The following is an 18,477-nucleotide window of genomic DNA, read 5'->3' as shown; positions in this document are numbered from 1 at the left end:
AACAGAACGCAGGTATTAACAGTAAAAAACTCAAGCATACTAAAAATATCAACGATATCGTTTAAAAAAATACAATTCTAGTGCAATTGTAATCACTCTGAAAAAATCTTATTATAATGATTCAGGAAAATGTTATTCTTGTTGTTTGTTATTCACTAGGGTTAATGGTTTTAATAAGCTAGTTCAATTCAATCAAAAAATATGTGTAATTTTGGTATATAATTTTGGAGTTGTTGTTTGTGAAGAGATAGCAGTGTAGTAAAGTGAAGCTAACAACGTTTGACAAATAGCTTGTGAATGAATTAGCAACGCATGCTCGTTCACATGTGATGTCACACTAGGATTGCTACTAGTTAGTTAGTAACTTTCTAGACAGAGAGTGGGGCGTGTAGCCTAGCCCTGCTATACTACTGCCACTTATTCTTAGCAGGATACCGTATACTATTGGATAACTATAAAACATTAAAAAGCACAGTGCATCTGATGTGGTGAGTTAACTAAATGAATGTACACATTATTCTGCATTCATACATGTTTGGGAGTCATCGACCGTTACTTCTCAACATGAAATACCGCTATCTCGCCGCCTCATCATCATCATCGCCATCAGGTCTCCCTTAAATAACCTGCATGAACATGAATAATGTGTTATTCAGAGAACCAACGATAGTTGACGTGAAGCTTTTGTTCACTGAGCAGTAAACTTGATTGGCTAACAGCTTCCCGGACCACCATCCTAAGACCACCCCTGGTGGGTTATGATTGGACGGACGAGGTTGAGCGTGATGCAGAATTTGATCGACTGATTTTGGGGCGGGGCTCGTTTAAAGGGGGACTGTCAGGGTGATTCGCTTGCACTGCATCAGATGTACTCACAGAGCTAACTGGAAATCTCCCCTACTACCCAGTCCAGCCAAGGTCGAGGGAAATAGAGAAAATAACAAATAAGTACAGACATACTACTTGAAATAAATTATAATTTCAACAAATAGTTCTCTGTTTTTCCCTTCTTTTTAAATGTTGTTACATTTCCTCCATTTGCACAATAATAGGATACTAATTGCAATGCCGAGTAAAAACACCAATGACAAAATGCCAAAACTTTATACATTTTTTATTTAACCTTTTATTTTATCAGGGAGTCATACTGAGACCAAGGGTCTATTTTACAGATGAGCTCTGAATGACATGAATTACAGAAAATACACACATCAATATAAATGCAAAATGCAGGCAGAAAGAAAAACATGGTCATAAAAAACAAACACATTCATCAGTAATAAGGTCCTCATGCAGCTTTATGAATTGCCCAAGATACATATACAGTATGTCTATATTGTATAGTGTCTATTATTTAAATGAATGCAGTAAATTAAATAAGGCAAGTCAAAACTAAAAATTATAAGAACACAGAGGATCTAAAACAGGGATGGGCAACTGGTGTCCCGCACCCACAGGTCAATTTCCAAGGACAAAAAAATATATTTTGGGGGGCTTAGAACCTCCAAAATACCTCATGTGTGGGTATGGATGTGGGTACACAGATCCATTGCTGCCCCACCCCCCTCAAAGTTGCCCAACCCTGATGTAAAATATGTGTGGGTATATAAAGGGTGTGCAACATTCTTATGGCACCAGGAAGATACAGAGTTCCATCAATGTGCACACTGGACCGTTTCAGTATAGGCCATTCTAGACCAGAGGCTATTTACAGTAAGCTATAGAGTTCTGCACACAAAACAGAAGATGTTTGTTAGAATAGGAAAATTCATGAATAGATTTTATAGCCTAATAGTGATATCAGTGGCAGGTAAATATAGGATTAGACTACAGAAGCAATGCTTGCTGCATGGGGCCTTGACATAGCTGAGAACCAGTCTTTTGTTAACTGACAATTGCCAGGGGACAGTTATAAAGTTTTTAGTTTAATTTGTTTCACAGTCACACAAGTTAACCTTCAGAGACAGATCACGCCATGTTTCAACTAGATGTCCGGATGAGACGTCTTCCTGTTTCATGCTCAAGCTCATTGCTACCATTAAGGGGGTTTCAGGACCTTTTCAGGACCTATTTTCAAAGGACATTTTTGCCTTTTGGATGCTGTGGCATTCACAACTTGACATGAACAGTTGGGTGTAATGGGATACTTCAAAGCTGCATTTAGAGCAAATTGAGAGCAACCATCCTTATTTACAGACAACACCTTCTGCTTGACTCAAGGACATGTCTTTACACAGAACTTCTGTGGGGTGAATTAGTGGTCAGATAAAAGGCATAGGCAAATGTCTGTTGTGTTCTGACTTTGAAAATTAGGCAAATATTTATAAGGAACAGAAGACTGCCAATGCTGTGCATATCTGCTATAGATCTGCCCTGAAATCGCTTGTTTACAAAACAGTTAGCCTCTACTTTAACTTGAGGTTTAATCCAGCACCAAATTAATATATGTTTCACAAGTAGACATAGGATCATGACTGCTGAATCAAATCCAAGGGGATGCGTTACCAGCGTCTAAAATGTCATCTGTTTCCCACTGACTATCACCATCTCTTAATTGTAGTTTAGTTGGCCAATGGATTCATTTTCTATTATTTCTGTATTTCTTTCTCTCTGCATTGTTGGGAAGGGCCTGTCAGTAAGCATTTCACTATTAGTCTACATCTGTTGTTTATGAAGCATGTGACAAATCAAATTTGATTTAATATCCTGCAAAAAATGCTGTTTGGACAGTAATGGAGGCTACAGAGTGAGCTGTTGAGTGCGTTCATGCAACAACACGTTTACCTCAGACAACCTTTTGCATGCCATTCACTGGAATAAAACAAAAGAGGCCCATGGTTTATAAACCATAGGAAATGTTATACATCAAATCGTTTGATGTCGCTATCTGGAAAGGGAACTTACTTGGGTGTGCTCTAACATTAATATAATTGCCCGTTACTTCATTGTACTAAGTACTATAACAATCCCGGGGGGGCGGTTCATGCTGGAGGGTGGCGGCATCTGTTCAAACAAGAGAAGTGAAAAATGCTGAAGCAAATCATCGGGGGGGAAGGTTAACAGTCAAGTAATGCAGCAACATTGTTTCTGGCCAAAAAGAAAAAGACAAAGAGAGAAAAAAAACAGGTCAACATTTGTAATACTCTTTTTTAGTTTGGTCAGTAAAGCGAAGACTGGTTTGTTTGGTAGTTGCACCTAAGATGGTTTACTTTGAAGACCTACACATTGATATTTGATCATATTGTGAACAAAAACTTTTGGGTGCAAGGGACATATCCTTGGTGCACTCTAAAAGGGTCCAGTGTGCAAATAAGGCAACCATTCATGCATCCCAGAACAGGGAGACTTTTATTTAGAGGGTAAATACTTTTTCTTCTAACCCATCTGAGTATCTGATGTCCCAACAGATCATTCATTGTTTTCTCACAAGTTCCTGTCCTATAAGCAAGAAACTGTAACCATAGCGCTTGGTTTGCACTTTGTAGGCAGGACCTGTAGCACAACAGTGAGGCATTTGTCAGACAAAACATGAATTGTCAAATGCAATTAAATGACAATGTCCCATCATGTCTGTAAATGCAGCCGTTTTGCATTCCCTGAAATAGTGCTAAATGGATTCAGTCAAAGAGCCAATGTGTATTTGCCTTTCACATGTAAGCACACTTAAAGGACAAGCAGATTTGTGTATTGTTCAGTCAACAAGCACTCTGAATTCAATGCTTGGCTGCCCATTCCCTCACAGTGGTGAGTGGTGGACATGTAAGTCTAGTTGCTGCTTGTCTGACCTAAGATAGTAGAACTTTCATTTTAAGTGAGTTTACAGATAGGATTCAACCCATCTCTAAATAACTTCCTAGATTATGTTCCTAGAATCGCTCATCTATTACAGTTCTTTACAGTAGATGTAAACTGATGCAATAGGTCGGCGATAACATCCTTTACTAGATCATTCACTGACCTAAAGCCTTTAAAGAGCAACTACTTAATAAAACCCCATGTATTTGAATAGTAAATGAACTGTCAATGTAAAGCAGAAGAAAACAACAACATTAACATTACTATGGTCACTTTGCATCACTCCCTGGCTTGCAGCACATTCTGAATCATGCAAAAATCTATGTGCACTTCAGGCCCAGTCAAGCCCAACTTACAAAACATTTAACATGTCTCGTCATCTAACTCTTAGATATTTCTCATCATCTCGTCATCAACTCTTAGACAAGAGGAGAGAATTCCTTGTTGGACATCCAATTCACCAAACAATTTATGAATGCCCTCCAAAATGCCCTCCTTAAATCAACACAATTGGAATAATATTAATACTTTCAGCAAACAGAGCTTAACATAAGGGAAAAGTTCATGGAGGCTAATCGCAGTGCACCATGGTACTGCCTGTTTGTCACGCCACTTTCAGGCACCAGACAGTCTTTGTAGACCAGAGACTGATATACAGGCATGACTGTGGGAGTGGAGACTTGTGAGGAGTGCTAGACCTTTTCAGGAGACGTGATTGATGCAGCCAGAGCCATTAAGTACCATGGGAGGGTACACTATACTGAATTTATATTTGTGTTATTCCATTCCAAGCTCTCCTTGGAGATATCGTGGTGTTAAGAGAGAACGTGCGGTGCCAGGGTGAAAAGAAAGGACAATAAGTGTTAAGTAGTAGAAATTGTTGAGTGCCATAAGTAGAAATCTATTGCAAAAAAGTTGTAACTAAATCTATTATGTTAAAACAATTAAAGACAATGTCTTTGATGCATTGTTTAATTCATTCATTGGTCAAGGTAAAAGAGCCTATAACACATTTTTCATGGTATTGAAGTTATATACTTAACTATAAAGCTTTGCACTGGCCATTCAAATGCCAATGGCCACCTGGGTGTGGTCCAGTTCCCACCATTGAGTGGGAAGTTTTGTACCTAGTTGTTTCAGGATGGAGCAGTGATTAGTGTAAGGAAGAAGGGCAAAGCCATGTCATGACAGAAAACAGAGCAATGTCTCTGTTATAGCAGATCCTAAAATATTTCTTATAATACAAACATTATAAGCTTAGTTTTGCACTGGTCATTCAAATTCCAGTGGTAACCTAGATGTGGTCCTCCTGTTCTCAATATTGAGAGGAAAACTTTGCTACAAGACTAAGAGGATGCAATGCTAATTTTTGAAGTGGAAGCAGAAGTGGAAATCCAATAATTGCAGATGATTTCAATTTAAACAAGACATACATTACCAGTCAAAAGTTTGGACACACCTACTCATTCAAGGGTTTTTCTTTATTTTTACTATTTTCTACATTGTAGAATAATAGTGAAGACATCAAAACTATAAAACAACACATATGGAATGATGTAGTAACCAAAAAGAGTGTTAAACAAATCAAAATATATTTGAGATTTTAGATTATTCAAAGTAGCCACCCTTTGCCTTGATGACAGCTTTGCACACTCTTGGCATTCTATCAACCAGCTTCATGAGGTAGTCACCTCAATGTAGAAAATAGTAAAATAAAGAAAAACCATGGAATGAGTTGGTGTGTCCAAACTTTTGACTGGTACTGTCAACGTTTTACACATTTATCTTATGGCACACAATTTTAGGAAAAGCTTGACAGTTTCCCACCTTTAAAAAAAAACTTCTGTGCATAATTCTAAAAGTGAACAGAAACAGAAATTCACAAATTGCAGAGGTTTGAAAAACAATACATGAAAGACACATATTTCACACCTTTACCCATTTATTTTATGGAACACAATCTGAGGAAAAGCTTGACAGTTCCCCACCATTTTTACTTTCTATGCAGATTCCTCACCCCGTGAGAACATCGTCTATGGTTGATTGTTTTCTACAGATAATACCTCAACATATGTTTGGCTGTAAAAGGTTGCTAAAACTTGGCAGAAACACCCTGGCTACTGAAAACTACAGTGCAGCAAAACCAGCCTCTGATTATTGTAAACAAAAACATTTCCTGTATATTAAGCTGGTTTCCCCCAATTGTATGTGTGCTGTCAATGACAGGTAAACACCCCCCTGAGAAAAATATGGTGTCCTGTTGCTTTGGTTCCATAGCTGTTTGTACATTTTTGGAAATGTGCACATTATTGTCAACACAACATCATGTGGAACAAAATATACAATGGAATATATTTATGATTACAAAATATGATTAGCAATAGAATAATAATAGTTCCACACACATCCACCTAAATTAGTTAGAAAGTTTCCATCATGCAAGGAATACTAATGGTAAATTACACTGACAACATCCGCCTTGACAATCAGAATTTGAAGTCCAAGTATGTGATGCGTCACAATGTCTTAAAGTTTGTACATATCAATAGTGTTTGTGTTCTGGGAGTATGCCGGACAAATAATCTGGAGATCCTTTTCGAATCCTAATATTTACTCCCCTATGAATATACCAAAGGGTACAGCTCCAGGGAGAGTTGGACCAGGGCCAACACAACCATTTGAGAGCATTGGCCAAGTGATCACAACTGTCAAGGGTGTCATATTTCAGTCAATTAAAATCCATGGCACAAGTGATGGAATTGTTTCCCAACCTGAAATGGTTGATATTAGAACAGAGGCAGAACTTCTTTTGCACCTCTTCAAATCATTCAAACCTTACAGTGGCGGTTTACAAACCTTTTAGTAAATGTTTCCAAATTCTTTCAGATACTTTACATAGTAATGTCTTGGTATGATCTGTTTCTTATCAAGTGTTCTGAACCATAAACCAGAAGACAGTAACAAGTATGATGGAAAATGGTACAGTAACCTAAACATGTCAAAACTAGACAAGGAAAGTAGGCTTAACCTGTCAAAGGGACAACAATTCCCTGTGAGATGGTCCTGGAGCCAAGAGGATATATTTGCCAAAGAAGTTCCAAAATGTTCTGGTGGTCTGGCTAAAACAATGTAATGTCTAGGGTTGCAAAAAAAACAATTAAAGAGGGTATGTTACTCAAAACTTTCTAAGTTTACCAGTAAACTACCAGAATGTTGGTATCTTTCAAGAATTGTATGTAATCTATCACAAGACATCTAGTGGCCATTTTGGGTAGTTCAGATTATCATAGGTGTCTGTAATTATCTCTGGCCTTATGTAAAATATACACCGAGTGTACAAAACATTAAAATATTGAGGTACACCCCCCCCTTTGCCCTCAGAACAGCCTCAATTCGTCGGGCATGGACTCCACATGGATGCAGGCCCATGTTGACTCCAATGCTTCCCACAGTTGTGTCATTCTTCCATTCTTGATACACACAGGAAACTGTTGAGTGTGAAAAACACAGCAGCACTGCAGTTCTTGGCACAAACTGGTGTGCCTTGCAAATACTACCATACCCCCTTCAAAGGCACTTAAATATTTTGTTTTGCCCACTCAATGGCACACATTCCCAATCCATGTCTCAATTTTCTCAAGGATTAAAATCCTTCTTTAACATGTCTTCTCCCCTTCATCCACACTGATTGAAGTGGATTTAACAAGTGACATCAATAAGGGATCATAGCTTTCACCTGGTCAGTCTGTCATGGAAAGAGCAGGTGCTCATGTTTTGTACACTCAATGTAATTCAAAAAAATAATTTAAAAAATGTAATTAAATATGACTTGTAAAACATTATGCTAAACATAAACCATCAACTTAGTGAATACCATTGGTGTTTAATATGAGGGGTTTAAGCATGAATTATTCTTTATATTCTTTACACATTGATTTTACTATACCAATATGTATTTGTTGTCAATGTTTTGGCATCAAACTAGTGACAGTTGTGAAAAACTTCAATAGTTGGAGTTGCAGAGATAATGAATAAATAATAACATTGTTGATTAGATGCTTTTGTCATTAATTAGGATATTCTCTGTTGAACCATATGGTCTATCTACTAGAAACTCAGACAATATGGATACTGATATAAAAAAATATATAAACTACCAAACTTACGATAGATTGCCATAGATATTCTGTTAATTACCTAAATTACTGAAGATTCCGGTAAATTTGGTACATTTTCAACCCTAGTCATGGCCTTTCTGTGTCCAGCTCCAACAGGCCCAGGCTGTTTCACAGTGTGCCGAAGAGGTCAAAGCAGCGGTCAGCTGGTCACCCAGCCAAGCAGGTCACAATATGGTGCCTAGTCAAGTTGAGGCATGTGGGTGAAAGCTGTCAGAGGCACTAGCTAAAAGCTGTGACTTCTACAGTCCACAAATCCGTGAAGTGGAATTTCCCTGGCCTAACAAATGGTGCAATGTTGATGGAATTGGATGATGATGATGACGAGGATAATGATTAGTCATTTAAGAGGCTGTGCTGTTGTTCAACAGCGTTGACTGACCTCAGTCCTGTGACAGCACAAGTAATACATAGGGCAAGAAGGAATGCAAGCTCTGAATCAAATCAAATCCAATTTATTTATATAGCCCTTCGTACATTAGCTGATATCTCAAAGTGCTGTACAGATCTGAAGACCTCAAAGGAGCCGTACATTACAATTATTTCTGTCAGCACTCTTTTCTCTGTCTACACATCCACAGGCTGGAAATCAGTTTTACTTAACTTACTGTGGGATAATGTATGACTATGACGTGATTATCTGTTGTCATAATAACCACTTCTACAACTTGAAGAGGTATTTATTTCTGATTTATCCTTATTAGTAGTGGTAGTAATAAAAAGTAGCAGGTTTGAATTAATTTGTTGCTATAAATTGAGTTTGACAAGGCATAAACAGGGGAACACTAGCAACTCTCTCATTTTCACTCTGTTTTTTCACTGGTTTGTTTAAACAAGACATGAGGGCCTATGGCCTATGGACATATTATCTCATTCATGAGCCCTGACCAGAACCGCATGTAGAGGGGCACATGGTCAACATACACATGCATTCTACATTCAAATGATGTAAACAGCATCATACAATAATCCCAATACATGTTGAATTAGAGAAATATTGATTTAAAATGACACAATAACTAGTTTATTAATGCATGACGGCCAGAAAAACAAGAGCAACCAACCCGACACCAAAAGGGCTCTGCTCTGTACTTTCAGCTATAGTTTTCAGATTTGTCAAAGTATTTCTTTTTAAAAATCTAGCAGTAACGTTAACAATTTTTAGGATCACCCAAAAGAAGAGGAACTCATCAGTTCCCTCTGATCACATACCACCATCTAGTGGTCAAAATCATAGCAAGGCTATATTGTCTTCAGTGAAAACTGCATTAAGATGATTTTGCTCTTATTATTTTTTTTACGTGTTGAATTGTGACTGTCAAGTAAGTTCATAATCGTAATTACAGCAAAGGCCCTCTGGAACGCAAACTACATTTATATTTTGTGACATCCCATAAGAACTACAATTTATCTGTTACCATAGTAACCCTCTAACAAACGTTGTATTATGAGCAGGGAGTTAGCCAGATCGCTTTAAGTAATACCGGAATTACGAAAGGGTCGATAGATTTTTGACGTGCCCCGGGGGCAACACTCGTTTGCCTTTTATTACGTGGAAATTGATGAGAAAACAAGGACACATAATGACTGATAAAATGTTTCAAATTGGACCACCGGAGACTAGAACGACGCTTCCTGCCTACCATTGGTAACGTGCTTCTACACCTGCATTGCTTGCTGTTTGGGGTTTTAGGCTGGGTTTCTGTACAGCACTTTGAGATATCAGCTGATGTACGAAGGGCTATATAAATACATTTGATTTGATTTGATGTCACATCACACTAAAGACAACATTGGGTAGCCTCTTTTGTAACAATATAGTCATAACTGTATGTGGTTGACAACATAATTATATGTACACTGAACAAAAATATAAAACGCAACATGCAACAATTTCATGATTGTACTGAGTTGCAGTTCATATAAGGAAATCAATCGATTGAAATAAATTCATTAGGCCCTAATCTATGGATTTCACATGAATGGGAATACCGATATGCATCTGTTGGTCACATATACATTATATACAGTGCCTTCGGAAAGTATTCAGACTCATTGACCTTTTCCACATGTTGGTACATTACAGCCTTATTCTAAAATGGATTACATCTACACATAATACCCCATAGTGACAAAGCAAAAAACAGAAATAGCTTATTTGCATAACTATTCAGACCCTTTGCTATGAGCCTCGAAATTGAGCTCAGGTGCATCCTGTTTCCATTGATCATCCTTGAGATGTTTCTACAACATGATTGGAGTCCACCTGTGGTAAACTGATTGGACATGATTTGGAAAGGCATACACCTGTCTTTATAAGGTCCCACAGTTGACAGTGCATGTCAGCAAAAACCAAGCCATGAGGTAAAAGGAATTGTCCGTAGAGTTTCCCAAGATAGGATTGTGTCGAGGTCAGTGTTGGAAAAAGTACCCATTTGTCATACTTGAGTAAAAGTAAAGATACCTTAATAGAAAACAACTCAAGTAAAAGTGAAAGTCATCCAGTAAAATACTACTTGAGTAAAAATGTAAAAGTATTTGGTTTTAAATATAATTAAGTATCAAAAGTAAAAGTATTAATAATTTCAAATTCCTTACATTATGCAAACCAGATGGCACAATAATTTAAATGTTTTTATTTACAGATAGCCAAGGGAACACTACAACACCCAGGCATTAATTTACAAACAAAGCATTCGTGTTTAGTGAGTACGCCAGATCAGAGGCAGTAGGGATGACCAGGGATGTTCCCTTGATAAGTGTGTGAATTGGATAATTTTCTTGTCAAAATGTAACGAGAACTTTTGGGTGTCAGGGAAAATGTATAGAGTAAAAAGTACATTACTTTCTTTAGGAATGTTATTAAGTAAAAGTTGGCAAAAATATAAATAGTAAAGTAACGTAAAGATACAGTACCCCCAAAGAACACTTAAGTAGTATTTTAAAGTATTTTTACTGAAGTACTTTACACAACTTGTCGAGGCACAGATCTGGGGAAGGGTACCAAAACATTTCTGCAGCATTGAAGGTCCCCAAGAACACAGTGTCCTCCATCATTCTTAAACGGAAGAAGTTTGGAACCACCAAGACTTCCAACAGCTGGCTGCCCGGCCAAACTAAGCAATTGGGGGAGAAGGGCCCTGACCAAGAATCTGATGGTCACTCTGACAGAGCTCCAGAGCTCCTCTGTGGAGATGGGAGAACCTTCCAGAATGACAACCATCTCTGCAGCACTCAACCAATCAGGCCTTTATGGTAGAGTGGCCAGACGGAAGCCACTCCTCAGTAAAAGGCACATGACAGCCCGCTTGGAGTTTTCCAAAAGGCACATAAAGACTCTCAGACCATGAGAAACAAGATTCTCTGGTCTGATGAAACCAACATTGAACTCTTTGGCCTGAATTTCAAGTGTCACGTCTGGAGGAAACCTGGCACCATCCCTACTGTGAAGCATGGTGGTGGAAGCATCATGCTGTGGGGATGTTATTCGGGGGCAGGGACTGGGAAACTAGTCAGGATTGAGGCAAAGATGAACTGAGCAAAGTACAGAAAGATCTTTGATGAAAACCTGCTCCAGAGCGTTCACCTTCCAACAGGACAACGACCCCAAGCACACAATGCAGGAGTGGCTTCGGGACAAGTCTCTGAATGTCCTTGAGAGGCCGGACTTGAACTTGATCGAACATCTCTGGATAGACCTGAAAATTGCTGTGCGACGACACTCCCCATCCAACCTGACAGAGCTTGCGAGGATCTGCAGAGAAGCATGGGAGAAACTCCCCAAATACAGGTGTGCCAAGCTTGTAGCGTCATACCCAAGAAGACTCGAGGCTGTAATCGTTGCCAAAGGTTCTTCAACAAAGTAAAGGGTCTGAATACTTATGTAAATGTGATATTTCAGTTTAATTTTTTTAAATAAAGTAGCAAAAATGTCTAAAAACCTGTTTTTGCTTTGTCATTATGGGGTATTGTGTGTAGATTGATGAGGAAAATAAACAATTTAATACATTTTAAAATAAGGCTCTAAACTAACAAAATGTTGAAAAAGTCAAGGGTTCTGAATACTTTCCGAAGGCACTATATACAAAGTATGTGGATACCCCTTCAAATTCGTGGATTTGACTATTTCAGCCACACTCGTTGCTGACAGGTGTATAAAATCAAGCACACAGCCATGAAATCTCCATAGACAAACATAGGCAGTAGAAAGGTCTTACTGAAGAGCTCAGTGACTTTCAATAAGGCATTGTCATAGGATGCCACCTTTCAAACAAATCAGTTGGTCAAATTTCTGCCCTGCTATAGCAGCCCCGGTCAACTGTAAGTGCTGTTACTGTGAAGTAGAAATGTCTCAGAGCAATAATGGCTCAGCTGCGAAGTGGTAGGCCACACAAGCTCACAGAATGAGACTGCCGAGTGCTGAAGTGCGTAGTGGGTAAAAATCGTCTGTCCTTGGTTGCAACACTCAGTAGAATTCCGAACTACCTCTGGAGGCAACGTCAGCACAATAATTGTTCATCGCGTTCTGTGGAGTGATGAATCACGCTTCATCTGGCAGTCCGATGGATGAATCTGGGTTTGGCGGATGCCAGGAGAACGCTACCTGCCCCAATGCATAGCATAGTAAAGTTTGGTGGAGTTAAGCTTAACACTACAGCATAGAATGACATTCTAGATGATTCTGTGCTTCCAACTTTGCGGCAACAGTTTGGGGAAGGCCCTTTCCTGTTTTAGCATGACAATGCCCCCATGCACAAATGAGGTCGATACAGAAATGGTTTGTCGAAATCGGTTTGGAAGAACTTGACTGGCCTGCACAGAGTACTGACCTCAACCCCATCGAACACCTTTGGAATGAATTGTAATGCAGACTGCAAGCCAGGCCTAATCCCACAACATCAGTGCCCGACCTCACTAATGCTCTAGTGGCTGAATGGAAGCAAGTCCCTGCAACAATGTTCCAACATCTAGTGAAAAGCCTTCCCAAAACAGTGGAGGGTGTTATAGCAGCACAGAACTCCATATTAATGCCCATTATTTTGGAATGAGATGTTTGACGAGCAGCTGTGTCCATATACTTTTGGTCATGTAGTGTACCTTAAAAAAGTTAGGGGCATGGATCCGAAAATCAGTCAGTATCTGGTGTGACCACCATTTGCCTCATGCAGCTCGACACATCTCCTTTGCATAGAGTTGATTAGTCTGTTGATTGTGGCCTGTGGAATGTTGTCCCATTCCTCTTCCACGGCTGTGTGAAGTTGCTGGATATTGGTGGAAACTGGAACACGCTGTAATACACGGCGAGCCAGAGCATCCCAAACATGCTCAATGGGTGACATGTCTAGTGAGTATGCAGGCCATGGAAAAACTGGAACATTTTCAGCTTCCAGGAATTGTGTACAGATCCTTGCGACATGGGGCCATGCATTATCATGCTGAAACATGAGGTGATGGCTGCGGATGAATGGCACGACAATGGGCCTCAGGATCTCGTCACGTTATCTCTGTGCATTCAAATTGCCATTGACAAAATGCAATTGTGTTCGTTGTCCTTAGCTTATGCCTGCCCATACCATAACCCCACCGACACCATGGGGCACTCCGTTCACAACGTTGACATCAGAAAACCGCTCACCCACACGACGCCATCTGCCCGGTACAGTTGAAACCGGGATTCATCCGTGAATAGCACACTTCTCCAGAGTGCGAGTGGCCATCGAAGGTGAGCATTTGCCCATTGAAGTTGGTTACGACACCAAATTGCAGTTTAAGTCAAGACCCTGGTGAGGACTATGAGCATGCAGATGAGCTTCCCTGAGACGGTTTCTGATAATTTGGGCAGATATTATTCAGTTGTGCAAACCCACAGTTTCATCAGCTGTCCGGGTGGCTGGTGTCAGACGCTCCCGCAGGTGACGAAGCCGGATGTGGAGGTACTGGGCTGGCATGGTTACACGTGGCCTGCGGTTGTGAGGCCGGTAGGACATACTGCATATTTTAGAGTGACCTTTGTTTTGTTCCCAGCACAAGGTGCACCTGTGTAATGATCATACTGTTTAAATCAGCTTCTATATATGCCACACTTGTCAGGTGGATGGATTCTTTTGACAAAGGAGAAATGCTCATTAACGGGGATGTAAACAAATTTGTGCATAAAACCTGGGAGAAATAAGCTTTTTGTGCATATGGAACATTTCTGGGATCCTTTATTTCAGCTCATGAAACCTGGGATGAACACTTTACATGTTGCGTTTATATTTTTGTTCAGTATACATAACATTGACACATAACCTTCCATCCAGTCTCTCTGGACTGGAGCTTCCAAATGTTAATGAGGGCAATGTGAAAGTAAAAGGATTTAATTTAGCTTTGACCCACAGGTACAAGGAAAAGTTGATGACCAAATGCCTGAAAGATGCAAAGAACAAACATCATCTCTCAGGTGCTTTGGATGGCCGTCGTTGGCGTTTTCTAAATGTGGGACTTGATGACTTCAGAGATGGGTATCCTAGTGCTGGGACAGCGGCTCTCTCTCAGGCCCAGAGGGGCATGTCCCCTTCCATTTTTGGGATGCCAAGTCCTACATCTCTCTCTGATAAAACACAATGGAAGCGCTTCTCGAAAGAGCAGGCTTGCTTCTCTAAGAAGAACCCTCAGCAGCAGGTACACCGGGAGCATGTGGCTACAGTGGAGCACAAACTCAAACAGCATCCTCTGGCTCTGTACCCACATTTAGAGCATGGCATGCCCCCAGAGGTGAGTGGCAGGTAGATAAGACTAATCAGCGATGTAATCACATTGCAGATAAAAGTTACCTCTCAATCCTTTTTGCAATAAGGCATAAAGGGCTGGTTTCCCAGACACCGAATAAGCCTAGTCCTGGACTAAAATTCGATAAGGATGTTGAATGGAGATCCTCCATTGTAAAGGCTTCAGTCCAGGGTAAGGTTTAATCTGTGTGTGGTAAACCAGTCCCTAAAGTATACATCAGATGGCCCATGCACATACAATTCTGAATTACAGTAATCAACTCTTACACTGTTCTTACAGTAGGACTTTGTTTTGCTTACTTGTAACACAATATGTTCTACTGATTGTCTTTCATCCCGTAGTTGTTTGATCAGGTGATATGTGTCCTGGACCCAGATATGTGTGTGAACAGAGCTTCTGCAGTGACTTCACCAGAAAAAGAGGAGCAGGCAGACGACTGCACTGAGCCGTGGGAAACGATCATGCGGGAATCGGAGTCAGAGGAGGAAGTGCGAGAGAGACCACCTGTCAGTGCAATAATGTAAGTAGATTTCTGGAGAAGTCTGTTTTGGGGCAAACTCTTCATTACTAGGGTATAAACTGTTCATCTAGTGGTATAACTACTGTTGTTAACCCTTTATTATTTGGCTGAAGGACGGACGATTTATGTGCAAAGAACCCTTACAAAGGGCTGCAAAGAAAGCAGAGCAGTGCCAAGGAAGACCAGATAGTAAACGTCAAACGACTGCGCTCCCCATCTCAAGACGAGGACATCAAGAAAGTCACTAAGCTTTTCTGTGACTGGGTTGCCTCATTGGTAAGCACAGCTAACAGAAACCGGCCATGGTGAGGAATACACACCCCAATTAAAGGTCAAGTAAAGATCAGAATGATGAATCATCATCATATTCTAAATGACCTTGTAGAAGCAGGAACAGATCATTTAGAATGATCTTAACATTTAACCTCCCTGGTAAATGAATGGTTGACTCTCGCAGGGAGGAGAGAAGAACAACCTGACTGAATCCACCCTACTGGGCCTGTTTGTCAGTGGGTATGAGAAGAAGCCGTCCCTGACCTTCCCTATCCAGGTGGTTGAGCCTAAGAACGTGCCAGAGGACCTACGTAACTCTGTGGAGGATCTGCGCAGAGCCCCCACCTGTGAAGACCCCTTAAAGGACTCAGAACCATACAAGGTATTGAGTGTCTCAGCTTGAGGCCCACAGACCTCACAACACAGATGGATGAAAATGTATCAATTGCTTGTACAGTTCTTCACTTTCTAAACAGCATTACCCACAACTATGTCCACATCCTGCCTATGGAAAAAATATAAAATGCACATGTTCAACAGAGCAAACCAGGAACTAAAAGGCCCAAATATGGAGCATGGTACCTGGATACTAAAACATGGAAGAAAAGAGATGCTGATGAACCATTAAGAGACCCCAATGTCATCCCTGAGGACTTTGAGTTTCCTGCACAACCAAGTGAAATGGTGGGTCTTTGGTATAACTATTACGCTTGCCCTTGTTCTTTGTGGGTAAAAACGAGATAACTGTCTTTGACTATTAATCAGAATATCAATCCCCATTGACGGTTCAGGTAAAATTGTCTGATATAATGTGTCTTCTCAATAGGATGATGAACTGAAACAGATGCATGGGACTCAAGCGTTCAAGCAGTTCATCATCAGCAAAGGGCTGAGGGTGCCTAGGGTAAGACAACATTGCTTCACATTTTTACACAGGTCATGCTTCACAGCACAGGTGTTTCAATTTCAATTTCAGTTAATATATACAGTACCAGTCAAAGGTTTGGACACACCTATTCATTGCAGGGTTTCAGGGTTTCTTTATTTTTTATTATTTTCTACATTGTAGAATAATAGTGAAGACATCAACATTTGAGATTCTTCAAAGTAGCCACCCTTTGCCTTGATGACAGGTTTACACTCTTGGAATTCTCTCAACCAGCTTCATGAGGTAGTTGCCTGGAATGCATTCAAATAACAGGTGTTCCTTGTTAAAAAGTTCATTTGTGGAATTTATTTCCTTAATGCATTTGAGCCAATCAGTGTTGTGACAAGGTAGGGGTGGTATACAGAAGATACTCCTATTTGGTAAAAGACCCAAGTCCATATTATGGCAAGAACAGCTCAAATAAGCAAAGAGAAATGACAGTCCATCATTACTTTAAGACATGAAGGTCATTCAATCCGGAACATTTCAAGAACTTTGATAGTTTCAGTGGTAAATAACATTAAAGCACTATGATGAAACTGGCTCTCATGAGGACCGCCACAGGAAAGGAAGACCCAGAGTTACCTCTCCTGGAGAGGATAAGTTCATTAGAGTTAACTGCATTTTAGATTGCAGCTCAAATAAATGCTTCAGAGTTCAAGTAACATACACATCTCAACATCAACTGTTCAAAGGAGACTGTGTGAATCAGGCCTTCATGGTTGAATTGCTGCAAAGAAACCACTACTAAAAGGACACCAATAAGAAGAGACTTGCTTGGGCCAAGAAACACGAGCAATGGACATTAGACCTGTGGAAATCTGTCATTTGGTCTGATGAGTCCAAATTTGAGATTTTTGGTACCAACTACCATGTCTTTGTGAGACAGAGTAGGTGAACGTATTGTCTGCATGTGTGGTTCCCACCGTGAAGCATGGAGGTGTGATGGTGCTTTGCTGGTGACACTGATTTAGAATTCAAGGCACACTTAACCAGCATGGCTACAACAGCATTCTGCGGCGATACGCCATCCCATCTGGTTTGCGCTTAGTGGGACTATCATTTGTTTTTCAACAGGACAATGACCCAACAACTCCAGGCTGTGTAAGGGCAATTTGACCAAGGAGGAGAGTGATGGAGTGCTGCAACAGATGACCCGGCCTCCACAATCACCCGACTTGAGATGGTTTGGGATGAGTTGGACCGCCGAGTGAAGGAAAAGCAGCCAACAAGTGCTCAGCATATGTGGGAACTCCTTCAAGACGGTTGGAAACGCATTACAGGTGTAGCTGGTTGAGAGAATGCCAAGTGTGCAAAGCTGTCATCAAGCCAAATGGTGGCTACTTTGAAGAATCTAAAATATATTTTGATTTGTTCAACAGTTTTTTGGTTACTACAGGATTCCATGTGTTATTTTATAGTTTTGATGTCTTCACAATGACTTTTCAATGTAGAAAATAGTAAAGAATAAAGAACAACTAGTAGGTGTAGGTGTCCAAACTTTTGACTGGTACTGTAAATATTTTATCTGAAATTGGTTGGCTTTTAAACTTGGGTTTCTTTTCAGTTTCTGAGTACTCTCTTTGAAGAAGAGGAGGGAGACAACCGATCAAAGCCAGATGGAGCAGGCTCTGCTTCAACACGGAAGGGGACAGTGGTACTTTAGGCAGGTTTCAATAGGCAATATGTTGGGCAGTTACACAGTAGTATACTCAATTTGTCAACACAAACTGACATAAAACATTTGACGCTACGCTGCTACAAAGGTTCTCCTAATTTTTCATGAGTTTCCAAATCACTGACTGGCTGCATGTACATCAAAGATCATCCCCAGTTCCCTTGACTAATGAGATCTTTCATGAATAACAAGAATATCCTGCTAGCCTGTTGTTTATCCTCCTGTCATCATATTTGGTGCCAATCCTCTATATTTGGTGTCATTTTTGCCATGTTGATAGTAACATGCCATGGACAAATTGTATTCATAATAAAAGACAATTCACCATAATGATCAT

General features: G+C 40.1%; 1 protein-coding gene across 3 annotated transcripts; it reads left to right on the top strand.

Moving 5' to 3' along the window:
* The first annotated feature begins 350 nt into the window (after window positions 1–350).
* Window positions 351–18,470, top strand: zgc:158260 (uncharacterized protein LOC571389 homolog). Of its 3 annotated transcripts, XR_010461480.1 has the most exons (9): window positions 9,411–9,618; window positions 14,351–14,726; window positions 15,083–15,261; window positions 15,375–15,537; window positions 15,719–15,916; window positions 16,075–16,218; window positions 16,361–16,438; window positions 17,540–17,745; window positions 18,030–18,116. XR_010461480.1 is itself a non-coding variant. In XM_029637406.2 (8 exons), the coding sequence occupies exons 1-8, from the start codon at window positions 484–486 to the stop codon at window positions 18,126–18,128; spliced, it is 1,242 nt and encodes a 413-aa protein (XP_029493266.2). In that variant the 5' UTR covers window positions 351–483; the 3' UTR covers window positions 18,129–18,470. The 3 variants fall into 3 exon arrangements, 2 of the variants coding, with proteins under 2 accessions (XP_029493266.2, XP_029493265.2); XM_029637406.2 differs by lacking the exons at window positions 9,411–9,618; window positions 17,540–17,745 and adding an exon at window positions 351–488 and having other exon boundaries at window positions 18,030–18,470; XM_029637405.2 differs by lacking the exon at window positions 17,540–17,745 and having other exon boundaries at window positions 18,030–18,470.
* The last annotated feature ends 7 nt before the right edge of the window (window positions 18,471–18,477 follow it).

The sequence above is a fragment of the Oncorhynchus nerka genome, linkage group LG27 (assembly GCF_034236695.1).
Source record: "Oncorhynchus nerka isolate Pitt River linkage group LG27, Oner_Uvic_2.0, whole genome shotgun sequence".
NCBI classification, from domain to species: Eukaryota; Metazoa; Chordata; class Actinopteri; order Salmoniformes; family Salmonidae; genus Oncorhynchus; species Oncorhynchus nerka.
Note: the sequence above shows the minus strand (reverse complement) of the source record. Positions and strands in the feature narration are given on the sequence as shown.